At 40.1% G+C, this 12,949-nt stretch overlaps 1 protein-coding gene across 3 annotated transcripts in view; it reads left to right on the plus strand.

The window, feature by feature from the left end:
• VSNL1 (visinin like 1) overlaps positions 1–9,239 on the plus strand; it is an 83,422-nt gene extending 74,183 nt beyond the window's left edge. For all 3 annotated transcript variants that reach the window (XM_021525370.3, XM_021525372.3, XM_021525371.3), the window contains exons 3-4: positions 7,057–7,272; positions 8,199–9,239. In XM_021525370.3, the coding sequence (XP_021381045.1) occupies positions 7,057–7,272; positions 8,199–8,396 (414 nt within the window). In that variant the 3' untranslated portion in view covers positions 8,397–9,239. The remainder of the gene's footprint in view (positions 1–7,056; positions 7,273–8,198) is intronic.
• Positions 9,240–12,949: the final 3,710 nt, after the last annotated feature.

Below are 12,949 nucleotides of genomic sequence, written 5' to 3' on the forward strand. Positions count from 1 at the left end.
TGCAGAAGAAAAGCTTTGAAACAGACCTTGCAGTAGTTAAAAATGCAGGCCTGATTTTAAATGATTCAAAACTTCATTTCAGTACAGCTCCTCTGTGAATTGCTGGATTGCTTTCAAACTCCATACTGAAAATAAAAGTCAATAAGATGTGCTTAGGCACAACAGGGAAAAAAATGATCACACCAAGTTGTTCCCCGCCTGTCTCTTCTGTATTATGTCAACTATTGCTGCTTTTGCTGCCATCCAACTCTCCCCTTTTGGGGTCCATTCCATTCCCTTACCTCTTCTCCCTTTTGGGAAGTATCAGTTCTCTGATAGGCCCAGCTACAGCCATTTTCCTTCTCTCTCTGCAGTTTCCTTTCTGCAACACAAGGCTATAACAACTCCATATGTAGAGGAATTTTAGGAGGACACATTACATAAGTATATGAGACAGTCAGATATTTCAGGCACACGTATTTTTTTCTGTAGTTCCATCTGTATATTCATGAGATGGTTGTCTCAGACTTCAGTGACTCGTGTTTCAAATCCCTTTTTGGCTGGAAGTGGCACTTACTTGTGCTTCTATAGCCCTGTTCTTTTGGGAAATTTGCACTAAGGACTTCACAACACAGCAGGCATAGCATTCAAGTTAATACTCTGAACCTTGGGAACTAAAATTCACTGGGGAAAAAAAGTCTCTTTCAGAAATGAAGTCAGATGATCTTTACTGGGGAAGAAATAAAAGGAGGGAAAAAAAGGCTATGTCTCAGTGTATCCTCCATTTGGTATGTTCCCAGATTCCTGGAGAGATAACATGGTGTCAAGAAAACTGAAGCTGTAATTAGGCCAGGAGAGAACCACAATACAGCAGGATCCTGATAACCCTGTTCTGTCTCTGACCTTGGGGTAGTGGAAGACTGTGCCAAACTTAAAATAAATAGTGTTTCAGTGCTGATGCTCAGTTAAGGAAGATCAAAGAGAAATAACATTTAATCAGTGGTAGTTGTGGTGTTAAGCACTAGCAATACTAATTGTTTTGATGAGAATTCTCCCTGAAGATTTTTTTTTATTAGCACTGAGTAATAGCTGAGCTGCTAGTGTATTGACCTATAGCACTACCACAGCTCAATTAAGTTCCTTATTGTCCAAATTTAATCAGAGAAATTTGGGATTGAAAATCGATTCATTTCCTGCTAGTTAATGACTAATTCCCCACAAATGTGAATATAAAGATTAACTTTTCGTGTTTAATGTTTTTATGGAGGTAGACCCTGCCAGATGAGTGTTTGTGAAGAAGAAGCATGGCTCCTCTTTTTCCATCCATCTTCCTCCAATCTCTTGCTATATTCCAGCTATTTAGAGTTTTATCTTAGCCTGTGGTTTGTGCTTATTCTCTGGTCTCTTAACTCATGTCTTACACAACTGAAAGGAACTGCTATTGGTAATTCATGGTCAGCTCCTAAATTCTCAAATATTTCTTTGTATTCTTCAAATGAGCATTTCTATGGTGTTTAAAAGACCTGCAAGACAGAGCAGCTTAGTCCTTAACCATAATGCAAGGGCTAGGCACAATCTTTGAGGTCTAGGTGAGACACAAACTCTTTGCTGATCCCACTTCAGCCGGTACAAGTTGGGAATTTTGCAGGTGAACCAACAGAAAAAGTTACATGTTTTGTCTCTAAATATTAAATACTAATACTATCTAATACTCATGCTAAGAAGTATCTAAATACTTCTTCCTTATGTAAAGAACTAAAAGCTGTTTACAAACCTCCCCATGTGTCTGCGTGTACACGTGCTCACAGCACTAAAGCTACTGAGCAGAGACAGGAGCAAACATCCATGAGGTTTGGCAGCTCTCCCCAGTTCTTGCCAGCTCTGTGACTTCCACTGCTGCAGCATCTGAAATCATCACAAATCTTTTTTTGTATTTATCCTCCCAGTGCACCTCTGAGGTGGGGACAGCTCACCGATTTACACATGGAGAACTGAGTCCTGGATCTAAAGAGACAGTTAAATTTAGATTTAGATTCTTTGGTGGTCCACAAGATTATCTTCTCCAGAGGCTCAGTGCCATGGTTTAGCTGCTGCTAGAACTACAGACCCACAGCTGTGGATGGTCCCTTCTCTTTGGGATCCTCTGGCAGGCTGAAGCCAGATGTATAGGATATTTCTGCCTTAGGTGGGATATTTCTACCTTACACTACAGATGTGCTGGAGAGTGCAGCAGTCAGATCTCTTCCAGAACAAGGACAGATGTGTGGCTGTGTCTTTTTGTGCTGGCCTAGTTCTGTCCTTGTTGCATCAGTTTTCATTTTAAAAAGAGGTGGTGGCGGGGACAGGCTGCAGCCCTGCAGGTCACCCTGATACCAGCGTGGCACAGCCTTCCCAACAGGTCCTGGATACCTCTTCCCCTTCAGGTGTCTTAACAGAAGTGCAAAAGTACAGTGCATTGTAGTAAATTTCAATTTATTTTTTTTCCCTAAAGGAGACAGCTAAGGCGAATTCTTTTTTCTTATCAACTCCCATGTTGTGCTGCTGGCAGAAATCCAGAACTTCATCTTCTTGGAAAATTAGTGAGGAGAAACCTGCTCCCCATCATGACAGGCATCCTCCCCAATGACCTCTGTTCTGAGGATCTGTCAGACCAGGCTAGACCAGCAGCTATCAGCATCTGGGTTCAACTTTAAGAGGTTTGCTATTAAAAAACACATATCTGAGCTTCCAAAAGCAGCCAAACTTTCTGATTCTCAAAGTGCTCATGTTCTTCACTTACAAAGTTAACGTGGATGCCTAGCAGACTTACAAAATAAAACACTAATAAAGTAGATAAGAAGGGTAGGTTTCTCCTTCCTACAGGATCCAATATTTAAGGTTTTTCCCATGAGAGCCAACAGCTTCACTTGTTTTTACATACTGGCCCTTGACAATGCTTGTTCTGCTCCTGGCACTGGCTGTGCCCCCTCATTCCCCTACTCTGCTTCAGCTCTCAGCAGAGCTGCTAGTGCTGAGCCCCAGATCTGCCCCATGATGAGCCCCATCTCCTCTGACAGGGGAATCAGCAGCTGCTTCTTCCATCCTCTCCAAGCCTGGGATACAGCAGCTCTGTGCCATGTCCTGCTTTCCCACCTCCTGTTCTGTGCTGCAGCTCCCACCAGCTCTGGAAGCTGTGACCTTACATCAGTGACAGAGCTGTCACCAGGGCATGTGTAGGCAGAGTGCCCTGCTTTCTGTACACTACTGTAATTCTAGTTTTCTCTATATTATAGCAGAATTTCCCTTTTAATAGAAATGCATCCCAATATCCCATGATAAAACATCATGTGGAAAAAGACAAAATACTACTCAGGCCAGTCTATAGATTCACTCTACTCTAGGATGGAGAGACCTTTTTTTCCTAACCCCTCCCTATAACTGTGAAATTTGGAGAAGTCGATTTTGTTGGTTTTTTTTTTTCTTTAGCCATGCTAAAATTTTTTTTCAGCCACATGCTAAAATTTTAGTCATATGCTTTAGCATATGCTTCATGCTTTTGCAATAATTCCCTCACAAAGATGGTCTGAATAATTGATCACTGGGTTACCTGTGAACAGCATCACTTCAAAGAGGCTAAAGCACTTGCAGCCAAGCAGATAAATATTTCCTGATATTTGATCAGTTTCCCCAAGAGTTATGTACAATTTGTAGGTGCTATTTGCTAGATATTCTGATTCCAGGACTGATTGAATGCCCCTACACACCAGAAAGGTATCTAGAAACACAGTGGGAGCTAAGAATCTGCAAGAACATCCTCAAAATTCCAAAGCAGATTAAGGGAATTTTTTAAATTTTCCTTTTACTTTTCTTAATTGGCAGTTGACTGTAGAGATAACACTTTGTTCACACCCCAGCATGTTGATCTAACTGGTTAAAAAGTACACAGATGAAGCAAGAGATGAATCCTGGAATGGTTTGGGTTGAAAGATCATCTAGTTCCAATCTCCTGGGATGGGCAGGAACATCTTTCTCTAGAGGAGGGAGGCGTTTCTCTAGATGAGTCTAGAGAAGTAGAAACAAAGGACTGAACAGTGTTGGGTCACCCATGGAACTGGGTGGTGGAGTTTGTCTTGATTTTTGGACAAAAAGGGTAAATCAGGAGACAATGCTGGTGCATGGAGTGCCCTTTGCAGTGGCAATTGCAGTAGAAGGGAACTCGTTGCTTTCATGTGGAGATTGATCAAGGCATTGCATGGAACACTGAGAGCTGAAGCTGTATCTGAAAATCCCAGTTGTGTTTCTTTACTTTTGTTCTGAAGTATTCACTGAGCTCATGTGAGAGGCAGACTAAACCGCCTTCCTCATATTCCCTCTGACAAAAATTTGGTGTTTGTCTTTCAGAGATCCTTGTCTCCTGCCACTTGGCTCAGGCTGCTCTGAGAGTAGTTAAAGCCTCTGCCTTTGTACTTTGCTAAAGGCCCCACTGTATTTTAATAGTAAAAAAAAAAATGTTTTACCAGAGCTGGCATCTTTTGCTCTGTAATTGTTTTAGTTTTCTTTACTTCATGTCTTATTTATGAATAGTTTCAAAACAGGCCAATGGAAATCTTCAAGTAGGTTTTTAAACAAGTTTTGACAATGTTTTTGGGTTGTTCTGAGCTAAAAATAATACAAACCAGCAGGTACAGACTGGAGAAAAGTGCCTTAAGTCCCTAAAGGACATTTTACTGCATTTACTCCCTACAGGAAGATAAATAGGAAAAGGAATTTTAAAAAAGTAACAGTTCCATATGATGCTGTAAAGGCCAAGACTTAGCTGAGCAGTGCCACTGTCTTCTTCACCTCAAAAAAGAAAAAAAGCATGGTCTTGTCCGTGATAAAAAATTAGAAGGATATTTTTCTATCTGCTACATGAGGCTAATGGTTTGACCAGCAAAGAGGTAGGCACAGCTTCCTGATTCTTCTCCAGTGGAGACTGAAAAATATGTTCCAGAACAACTTAAAAATGGTTTTCAGGATCTCCAGCCACTGACCCAACCTAATTCCCCTCTTTTTTCTTGGATCTTACATATTTTTGGGTGTCTGACAGTTCTTCACCTTTTGTGTAGGCATGCTTTTTCATTGTACTTTCGTTCTTTGGTCTCACCAGTATGTTTGCATCATTTCTGTATTTTGGTTTTCTGGGTAGTGACAAGAACAGTCTCAGTTCCCTCCATGTAGTTACCTTTCTTTTATTGAGACTGTAGAGTGACAGTCACAGGAACAGAGATTAGGCAGCATCCTCAGCAGCAGTCAGCTCAGAGCAAAAATACTTAGAAAGACTGTAAAATTTTGAAGTGTTTTGTTTGTTCTGTATATGTCACAGGATACTCATCAGCACAGATTTAAAAAGCAAAAGATTTGTCCTTTCAGCTTTGAACAGCCAGCAGACACTCAAAAAAAGATGGGGGACGTGGAATTCATGGTGGAACACAGGCCATGAGAGCCATTTCTTAACCTCTCAGCAGAGGACTGGAGAAGTGCACATTCTACGCATACACATAAAATTAAATGTCACCTATGTTAGCATCCAGAGCTGGAACAGGAATTGGAGGGGAACTGGGTCATGGATGAGAGGAAGCAGTGAGGAACCTGTTTTGGGTAACATTTGCAAATTTTGTTTTGACCCTGAATGCCAGGCTGTGAGCCCAAGGAGCCTTCCCATGGAGGGAGCACTCCTTGCTTTGACACAAGGTTGAGGTTGTCACTAGGAATGCAATTGAGCCAAGTCTGGTAACTGCAGCCACTGAAATCCTAAGTTGTATCAGAGAACCCAAATATCTTTGTATCTGTTGGTGAGCCCAATCTTGATAATTTTTAATGGCCAGAAAGCAGAAAGTACAGAAGGATCTGCAGCAGCACCTTGACCCCTCCATCAGTTTGATGATCAAAACAGAAATAGGGCTTGGGTTGAGTACAGGCAGTTTTTCAGGAGGGAAAACAGAAAGTTGAAAGGAAACTTTCAGGTTGGGACCCATGTGGCAACACAGCAGTGGCTCCTGACATGATCCACATGGCCACATAGTGCAAGCAGCTGGCTGAGCTCTGAGTTTTGGATTTTTAAGGCAAGACACAGCTCTGGATGGGGAAATGGAAAATTGTAAAATGCAATTCCACTTCAGCTGCCGCTGAAGACTTTCCTTCAAGCTTACATTATGAATGCAGTACTTAATAATAACTGGAATTTTAAAAAGAAGAAAATAAGATGACTCTCATATGGGGAGTAATGCATGTTTATATTTTAGGAGCAGGAACACCTCCTTGAAATTGTGCTGGGAATATAATAACAAGCATTGTTTTTGTATGGTCTGTGCACTGCAATAGGACTTCAGCATTGGTTTAAAACTCCCTTTCTTTAGTGGTGTGTTTTCTTGAGTTGGGCTCACAGAAAAAACAACTACCTGCTCAAATGTCTTAAACCAGACACTTCCTGAGGGGCAAATATATCAGCTGAAAGCCTACATGTTATGGTAATTTAAAATATTCTGTTAAGCTACAGTCAATTACAGTGTTCACTGAAGTATATTAGGATATTAAACATAAAAAGCATTGCACTGTATTGTTTGAATCTGTTTTCATCTTGTGTACTTGAATGCTGGTTTGCAGAAAGGAACATATGTTCATGTGGGTTTTTTATGTTACATGTGGATGAAGTTATATAACAACAATCCCACACATATACTTGGTTGCAACATGTCAAGGGCTGGTTAAAATTCTCTTAGAATGCACCCTGGCTTCTTTATTTCATAGTCAGAGAATACTACACAAATCTGCCAATTACACTCAACTTCATTTTAAGATTCATCTAGTTAATTTAGCTTTAAAGTAGCATTATATATATTTGTATTTAGCTTGTGGAAACCTGAGTGATTTTTGTCGATATAAGATTTTAATAATCATTCCAGTGTAACTGTTAGGGAACCTTACACTGCAGATCCTCAGTTTCCCACAAAGCTCACCAGCCTCTCTTCATAAATGCCTCACTTTGATGTTTTGCAGTCACGTATACAGCTCTCTCCTTTATGTTAACACAGGTCTATATATTATTTTATTTTGCAGTTCTTTCCATATGGAGATGCTTCTAAGTTTGCCCAGCATGCCTTCCGAACCTTTGATAAAAACGGAGATGGGACCATCGACTTCAGAGAGTTCATTTGTGCCCTGTCCATCACCTCAAGAGGCAGTTTTGAGCAAAAGCTGAACTGGGCCTTCAACATGTACGACTTGGATGGTGATGGTAAAATTACAAGAGTGGAAATGCTGGAAATTATAGAGGTGAGATCAATATGACACTCAAAAATGTCACAGCATTAATAAAATTTGACTCCCTGTTCACACAGACTTTAGATTTTAGGCTCGCCAGAGGCTGTATGGTACATTAAATGCTCATTACACACATTAATCCTGCACTGACTGGTGCCCAAGTAGTACAAGCACACCAACATGTTTGTTAATAGATGTAATCTTGGAAAATTACAGAGAGTACATATGTGCATATAAGCTTTTAAATATCCTGAGATTTTACTTCCCTCATGAATGGATTAATCACAAGAACAGCACAGGATTTACAAAGCTCATCTCAGTCACTTGACACCCATGAAATTACTGAACTGTAGCTCAAGTAGCTGAAGCCTGACTATAGATTAACTTCAGATGATTGCAAAAATTTACAGGGATAACAACACACTATTTTAAGTGAGCTCTCACAGATGGGCTCTAAGATGACCACAACTTTTAAGAGGAAGGATAAAGTTTACCACCTTCATCATCTGCTGGCAACTTGCCACAGCAGTTAATACCAGATTGTGCCCACAAGTACATACAAAAACCTATTTAAGGGTGTTGACTTCCAAAACTAATTATTCAGAATTTATGTGAAATATTTCAACTAAACAATTGGTCCAGAGAGTTAGTTACAAGAATTTTACATTGTGAAACAGGAACCTAAAGAAATTCATTCTGGGATGCAAAATGTAACCATCAAAATAAATCTACATCTAAAGAAAGTAAAATATATTCTACCCTGTTTTAAGTCTCTGGACTTTGGATACTAAGAAAGAAAAGCAAAAAAAAAAAAACAAAAACAATCTTTAGAGAAACTTGCAATCATTTTATTGTTAGAACATATTTCCAGAATTTGATTACATCAAAAAATTAGATTGAATTTCATGTTGAATTTTCCATTTGGTTTCTTTCCAAAGGCCATCTACAAAATGGTGGGCACTGTGATAATGATGAAAATGAATGAGGATGGTCTGACGCCTGAGCAACGGGTAGACAAGATCTTCAGTAAGATGGATAAGAACAAAGACGATCAGATCACACTGGATGAGTTCAAAGAAGCTGCAAAGAGTGATCCGTCCATTGTATTACTCCTGCAGTGTGACATTCAAAAATGAGCTTGTGTACGATGCGTCATAGACTGCACAGAAGTTTAATGTTCCATTCAGTTTGCAGCTATTTCCACACACACAAAAATTTGCTTGGACTACCTATAAATGGACTTGCTTCTTGTGTTTGAAACACTTGTGTGCATGAGAATGTCATTTGCTAAAGAATTTTAAAAGTATATATTATAAAAATAAACTGCCACAACGTGATGTGTGCAATGTCATTTCATAACAACCCTCTTCCTCTGAATCCTGTGCAGCAGGCCTGTGCTGCAGTGAATTATATTATTTATTGTTCATGTTTTACTGATGCTAGCTCTGTGTCTCCTAGACTGAGTAATGTTAGTGACACTGAATTCCCATGGTAATGTTAACTGTTTATTATAAATCATGTCACCATTCTGCTGTAAAGTAGTACTGGACAGACAGAAAGGAAGAGCATCTTGGCTCCCAAGTCTGATCCACACGTGCTTGTATTGTCAGTGGATATAAATGTACTTCATTTGCATGCCTTTTAGGTTTGCCTTAATTCTTACCTCATTTGCATCCCTTCAATCTGGAAAGAGCTATGTCAGAGGAATGCAGTATATTAAAAAAAAAAAAAAAGAAAATCCTGCTAAAATTAACCCTTTAATTAAGAATATATATAAATATATATATATAATGTTTAAAATATTGTTTTATGCAAGTTTAAAGGTTTTATTGGAAGTGTATTGATCTTTGCCAGAATTTTCAAAAGCTTCCACAGAGGTTGCAATATATATGTCCCAAAATAAATTTATAACATTTGACCTTTTCCCCTAATTCTTATTTAATGTCTTCAGCATGGTAATAAAAAAAGAAAAAAATCAATCTCTTTAATTATCTGTCACTGCACACTGGGAAATATGTATTTCATTACTGAAGCATGAAGAAAACTACTTTCCACTCACTTGCTAGAAGAGTCATATTATACAAAACCAAAAGTTGCAGTTCTTGTATTTAAGGCTGGAGCAGCTTTTGGTACTCTAAGATGCTACTGCTAATTTTACCAGCACAGATACTAAACCTGTGCTGATTTTTAAGATGTGTAAGTGAAATACAGTTTATTTGCTTGGCCTAAACCTGGTTCTTAATGTTTTTTCCCTCCTGAAGTAAGAGATTTCCCTCTTACCATCTGACACTAAACTATTCTGTGTTTAATGTAAACAGACATTATGTTAAAAATCACTACTGATAAATTAACTATGAAGTATGATGATAAAGGAGGGATAGTGAGGAGAACCAACTTCCTCTTCAATTCTATGTGCACAAATCAAGTTTTTCTCTATCCTGTTACAAATTCTGCACAGCCTTGGAAAGAATGAAGAACTATTAGACTGCAGAAACTGCAGATGAAAAACCTTCCTATGCCCCATTTCCCTGATGCTTTAAACAGTCAGTTGCTTGCTGGATTAAAAGGAAAAAAAAAGCAATCTGAACACCTTACAATTGCATGCTTGATATTTCTTCCTTACCTTATGAAAAAACAAGACCGTACTTTTAATAGCTAAAAATCAAACAATAAAACATGACATAAATCAAATAATTCTCTGTATTTTCAAATTTAAAAAGCAAAGCTCATCTTAAAATTAAAGGGAAAAAAAAATAAAACCAAGCAACAAAAAGCAGTTTTACACAGCTTGCTAAGATTTGTTGTGGAGGGGAATCACAGAATCCCTTGCTGCCAGAACCACAGCCATACTATCATTTTTTAGTTGCTTTCTATTCCAAACAGCAAAAGCAGAAATGTCAACCACATTTTCTACATCAGAATTTTAATTACACTACACATATAATAGCCTTAGCAAATGAGGGAGAAGTATGCTTCATGTGTTTGGCTGTAACTTAAAATGCACATTCTAGAAACTACATACTTCTGAGAATGATATACCCACATTGAATACTTCTCAGATTTTATGCCTCTGGTTTACATATATGAGAAGCAATTTCTCATTCTGTGTTTCCCTGCAGCTTGAATTTATGTAGCTAGACAGGTTGCATTTACTTTAATGCAGCATTATGCAATGCACTGCAGACCAAAATGGCCAGCAACTCAAGCAGTCAAACTCAAAAATGTAACATCAGCACTGCAATCTTCTCTACAGGTAGCCACTACAGTAAACTCTGTATTTAAAGAACAAAGAATATGATAGTTTTGAGACCTTAGTAGGATCACTGCAAAAATAAGTGCATCCATACAAGGGCTTCAGTAATTGTTTATTCAGAATTAATTCTCCACCATGCAAATATGCTTATAATAATTATACAGTCAGGAACACATCTTCATTGTACTTGATGAAGATAGATTAGGGGTAGATTAGAATAAATACTAAGTACTGATTTGAACGAAAGACCAGAATTGTTGCCATCTCCTCCAGTATTTCAAATGAGTCTATAAAAGCTTGGGAGAAAGCTGAAGTGTTAAACTCAGTAGGAAAGCATTAATTTTCCTTAATCTCTTTTCTCCACACAACTCATTATAGAAGACTAATGAAGATAAATGCTTTACTCTTTCCTGCCTCTGCACTCTTGCCACTTTTTTTTGTTTTGGATACTGAAGAGAATCAGGAGGAAATAATGCAATATCATTTTATGTCATACTGTAAAAAAAAAAAACCCTACTTCTAAAACCTACTTTGATTTCACCATAAAATAGAGTCAAGCTTGGCAGGTGGCTCATGATCATGTCCTAGGGAACCAAAGAATGGTTTGGGTTGAAAGGGACTTTAAAGATGATTCAGTTCCAACCCCCTGCAGGCATATCTTGCATTAAAACAGGATGCCCAGGGCCCCATCCAGCCTGATCTTGAGCACTTCCAAAGCACTTCTTTGGGCAACCTATTCCAGTGCATTATCACCCGCAAAATAAATAATTTATTCCTAATATCTAATCTAAATCTACTATTTGTCAGTTTAAAGCCACTGTCCCTTGTGCTGTCACTGCAGGCCCTTGTAAAAAGTCCCTCTCCAGTTCTCTTGTAGCCCCTTTAAGTACTGGACGGTGTCCCGAGGTCTTTCTGGAGCCTTCTCTGGACTCAACAGACGCAACTCTCAGTTTGTCTCCACAGCAGAGGCTCTCCAGCCCTCTGAGCATCTTTGTGGCCTCCTCTGATCCTGCTCCAACAGGTCCATGCTCTTCCGATGCTGAGGGCCACAGACCTGGGGGCAGTACTCCAGGCAGGATCTCACAGCAGAGTAGAGCAGTAGAATCACCTCCCTCGACTGCTGGCTCCAGACAAATTTTGCCAAGCATGAACTTTGTAAGGTGCCCCCCAGTATCTTCACATAATACTAAACATGTAAATACCTTGAATTATGGAATTATAGAACTGTTCAGATGGGTGAGGACCTTCATAGATCTCTTCCCCAGCTCCCTGCTTGATGGAGATGCAGGAGTAGGAGTCTATTCAGTAGATTCCAGAAACTTCCAAGGACAGATTTTACAGCCTTTTTGCATAACATGCTCAAATACCTCTTACCTTCATCATCAACAATCCTGGTTTACTCAGCCAGAACCTCCCCACTTCAATCAATGACCACTGTCTGTCTCGTGCAGCATGCACATTAACAAAAAGCCCAGTCCTCTTTGTCAGCAACCTCCTCACACGTGATGGGAGTCTGCCCATTACCCTGGGCTGTCCGAGGTCTGCCAGCAGAGGCAAGCAGCCTCCATGCCTGGTGAAGAAGAGCACAAAAAGATCCCTTCAGTCCCAGCTGTACCTGTGTACGAGTGGAAGCTTCCCCAGTCATGGAGGACACGGCGTGGAGCTCACTCCCCTGCAGCTGCTGCATCACTGCACCGGCTGTGCCAGAAGCCTCTGGACGGTGCTGAGGGCAGAGGCAGCTGTGCAGGTCACAGAGTGCCTGATGCCTCCCTGCAAGGCAGTGCTTTTGCAGGTGTGCTGTGGTTGAGGAGCTGTTGCCAGGTGAATGGGCTTCAGGAGGAAGTGAAGAGGCTATGTGGTATTGAAGTGAACAAGCACAAGAGAGGTTATTTACAGAGATGCCACAGTATCAAGACTCTCAGGAGTCTCACACCTCCATTGTAGTGTCAAGGGTCTTTTAGTCAAGGGTCTGCTCAAGATGAAGGCTGGAAGCAGGTCACTCCACATCCTGGGAGGAGGTTCCTCCTCCTTCTGAAAAAAAGTAAGACTGAACCTTCTACAACAGGTATGAGGTGCTGGAACAAGGTCAGACGATGAGGTGGGAGAAGGTCCTACTGGGACAGAGGGGCCTCCTAAAGCAACACCTCCTGTATCCTGCATGAAGACCTCCTCTGTTAACAGGAAAAGAAGGGTAGCAGTAATAGAAGACTCCCTCTAAGGGGAGGGAGATGAGGGAGGCCTTGATATGCAGACCAGATCCAACTCATGCGGCATTCTGCTGGCTCCCAGGGGCATGAATAAGAGAAATTACTGCTCAATCTAGTAAGGGCCTCTGATTACTATCCACTATTGGTTGTTCAAGCCAGCAGTGATGAAAAATCAAAGAGAATTCCAAGGACAATCAAAACAGACTGCCGGGCCTTGAGTTGAAGGCTG

The sequence above is a fragment of the Lonchura striata genome, chromosome 3 (assembly GCF_046129695.1).
Source record: "Lonchura striata isolate bLonStr1 chromosome 3, bLonStr1.mat, whole genome shotgun sequence".
Taxonomy (NCBI): Eukaryota; Metazoa; Chordata; class Aves; order Passeriformes; family Estrildidae; genus Lonchura; species Lonchura striata.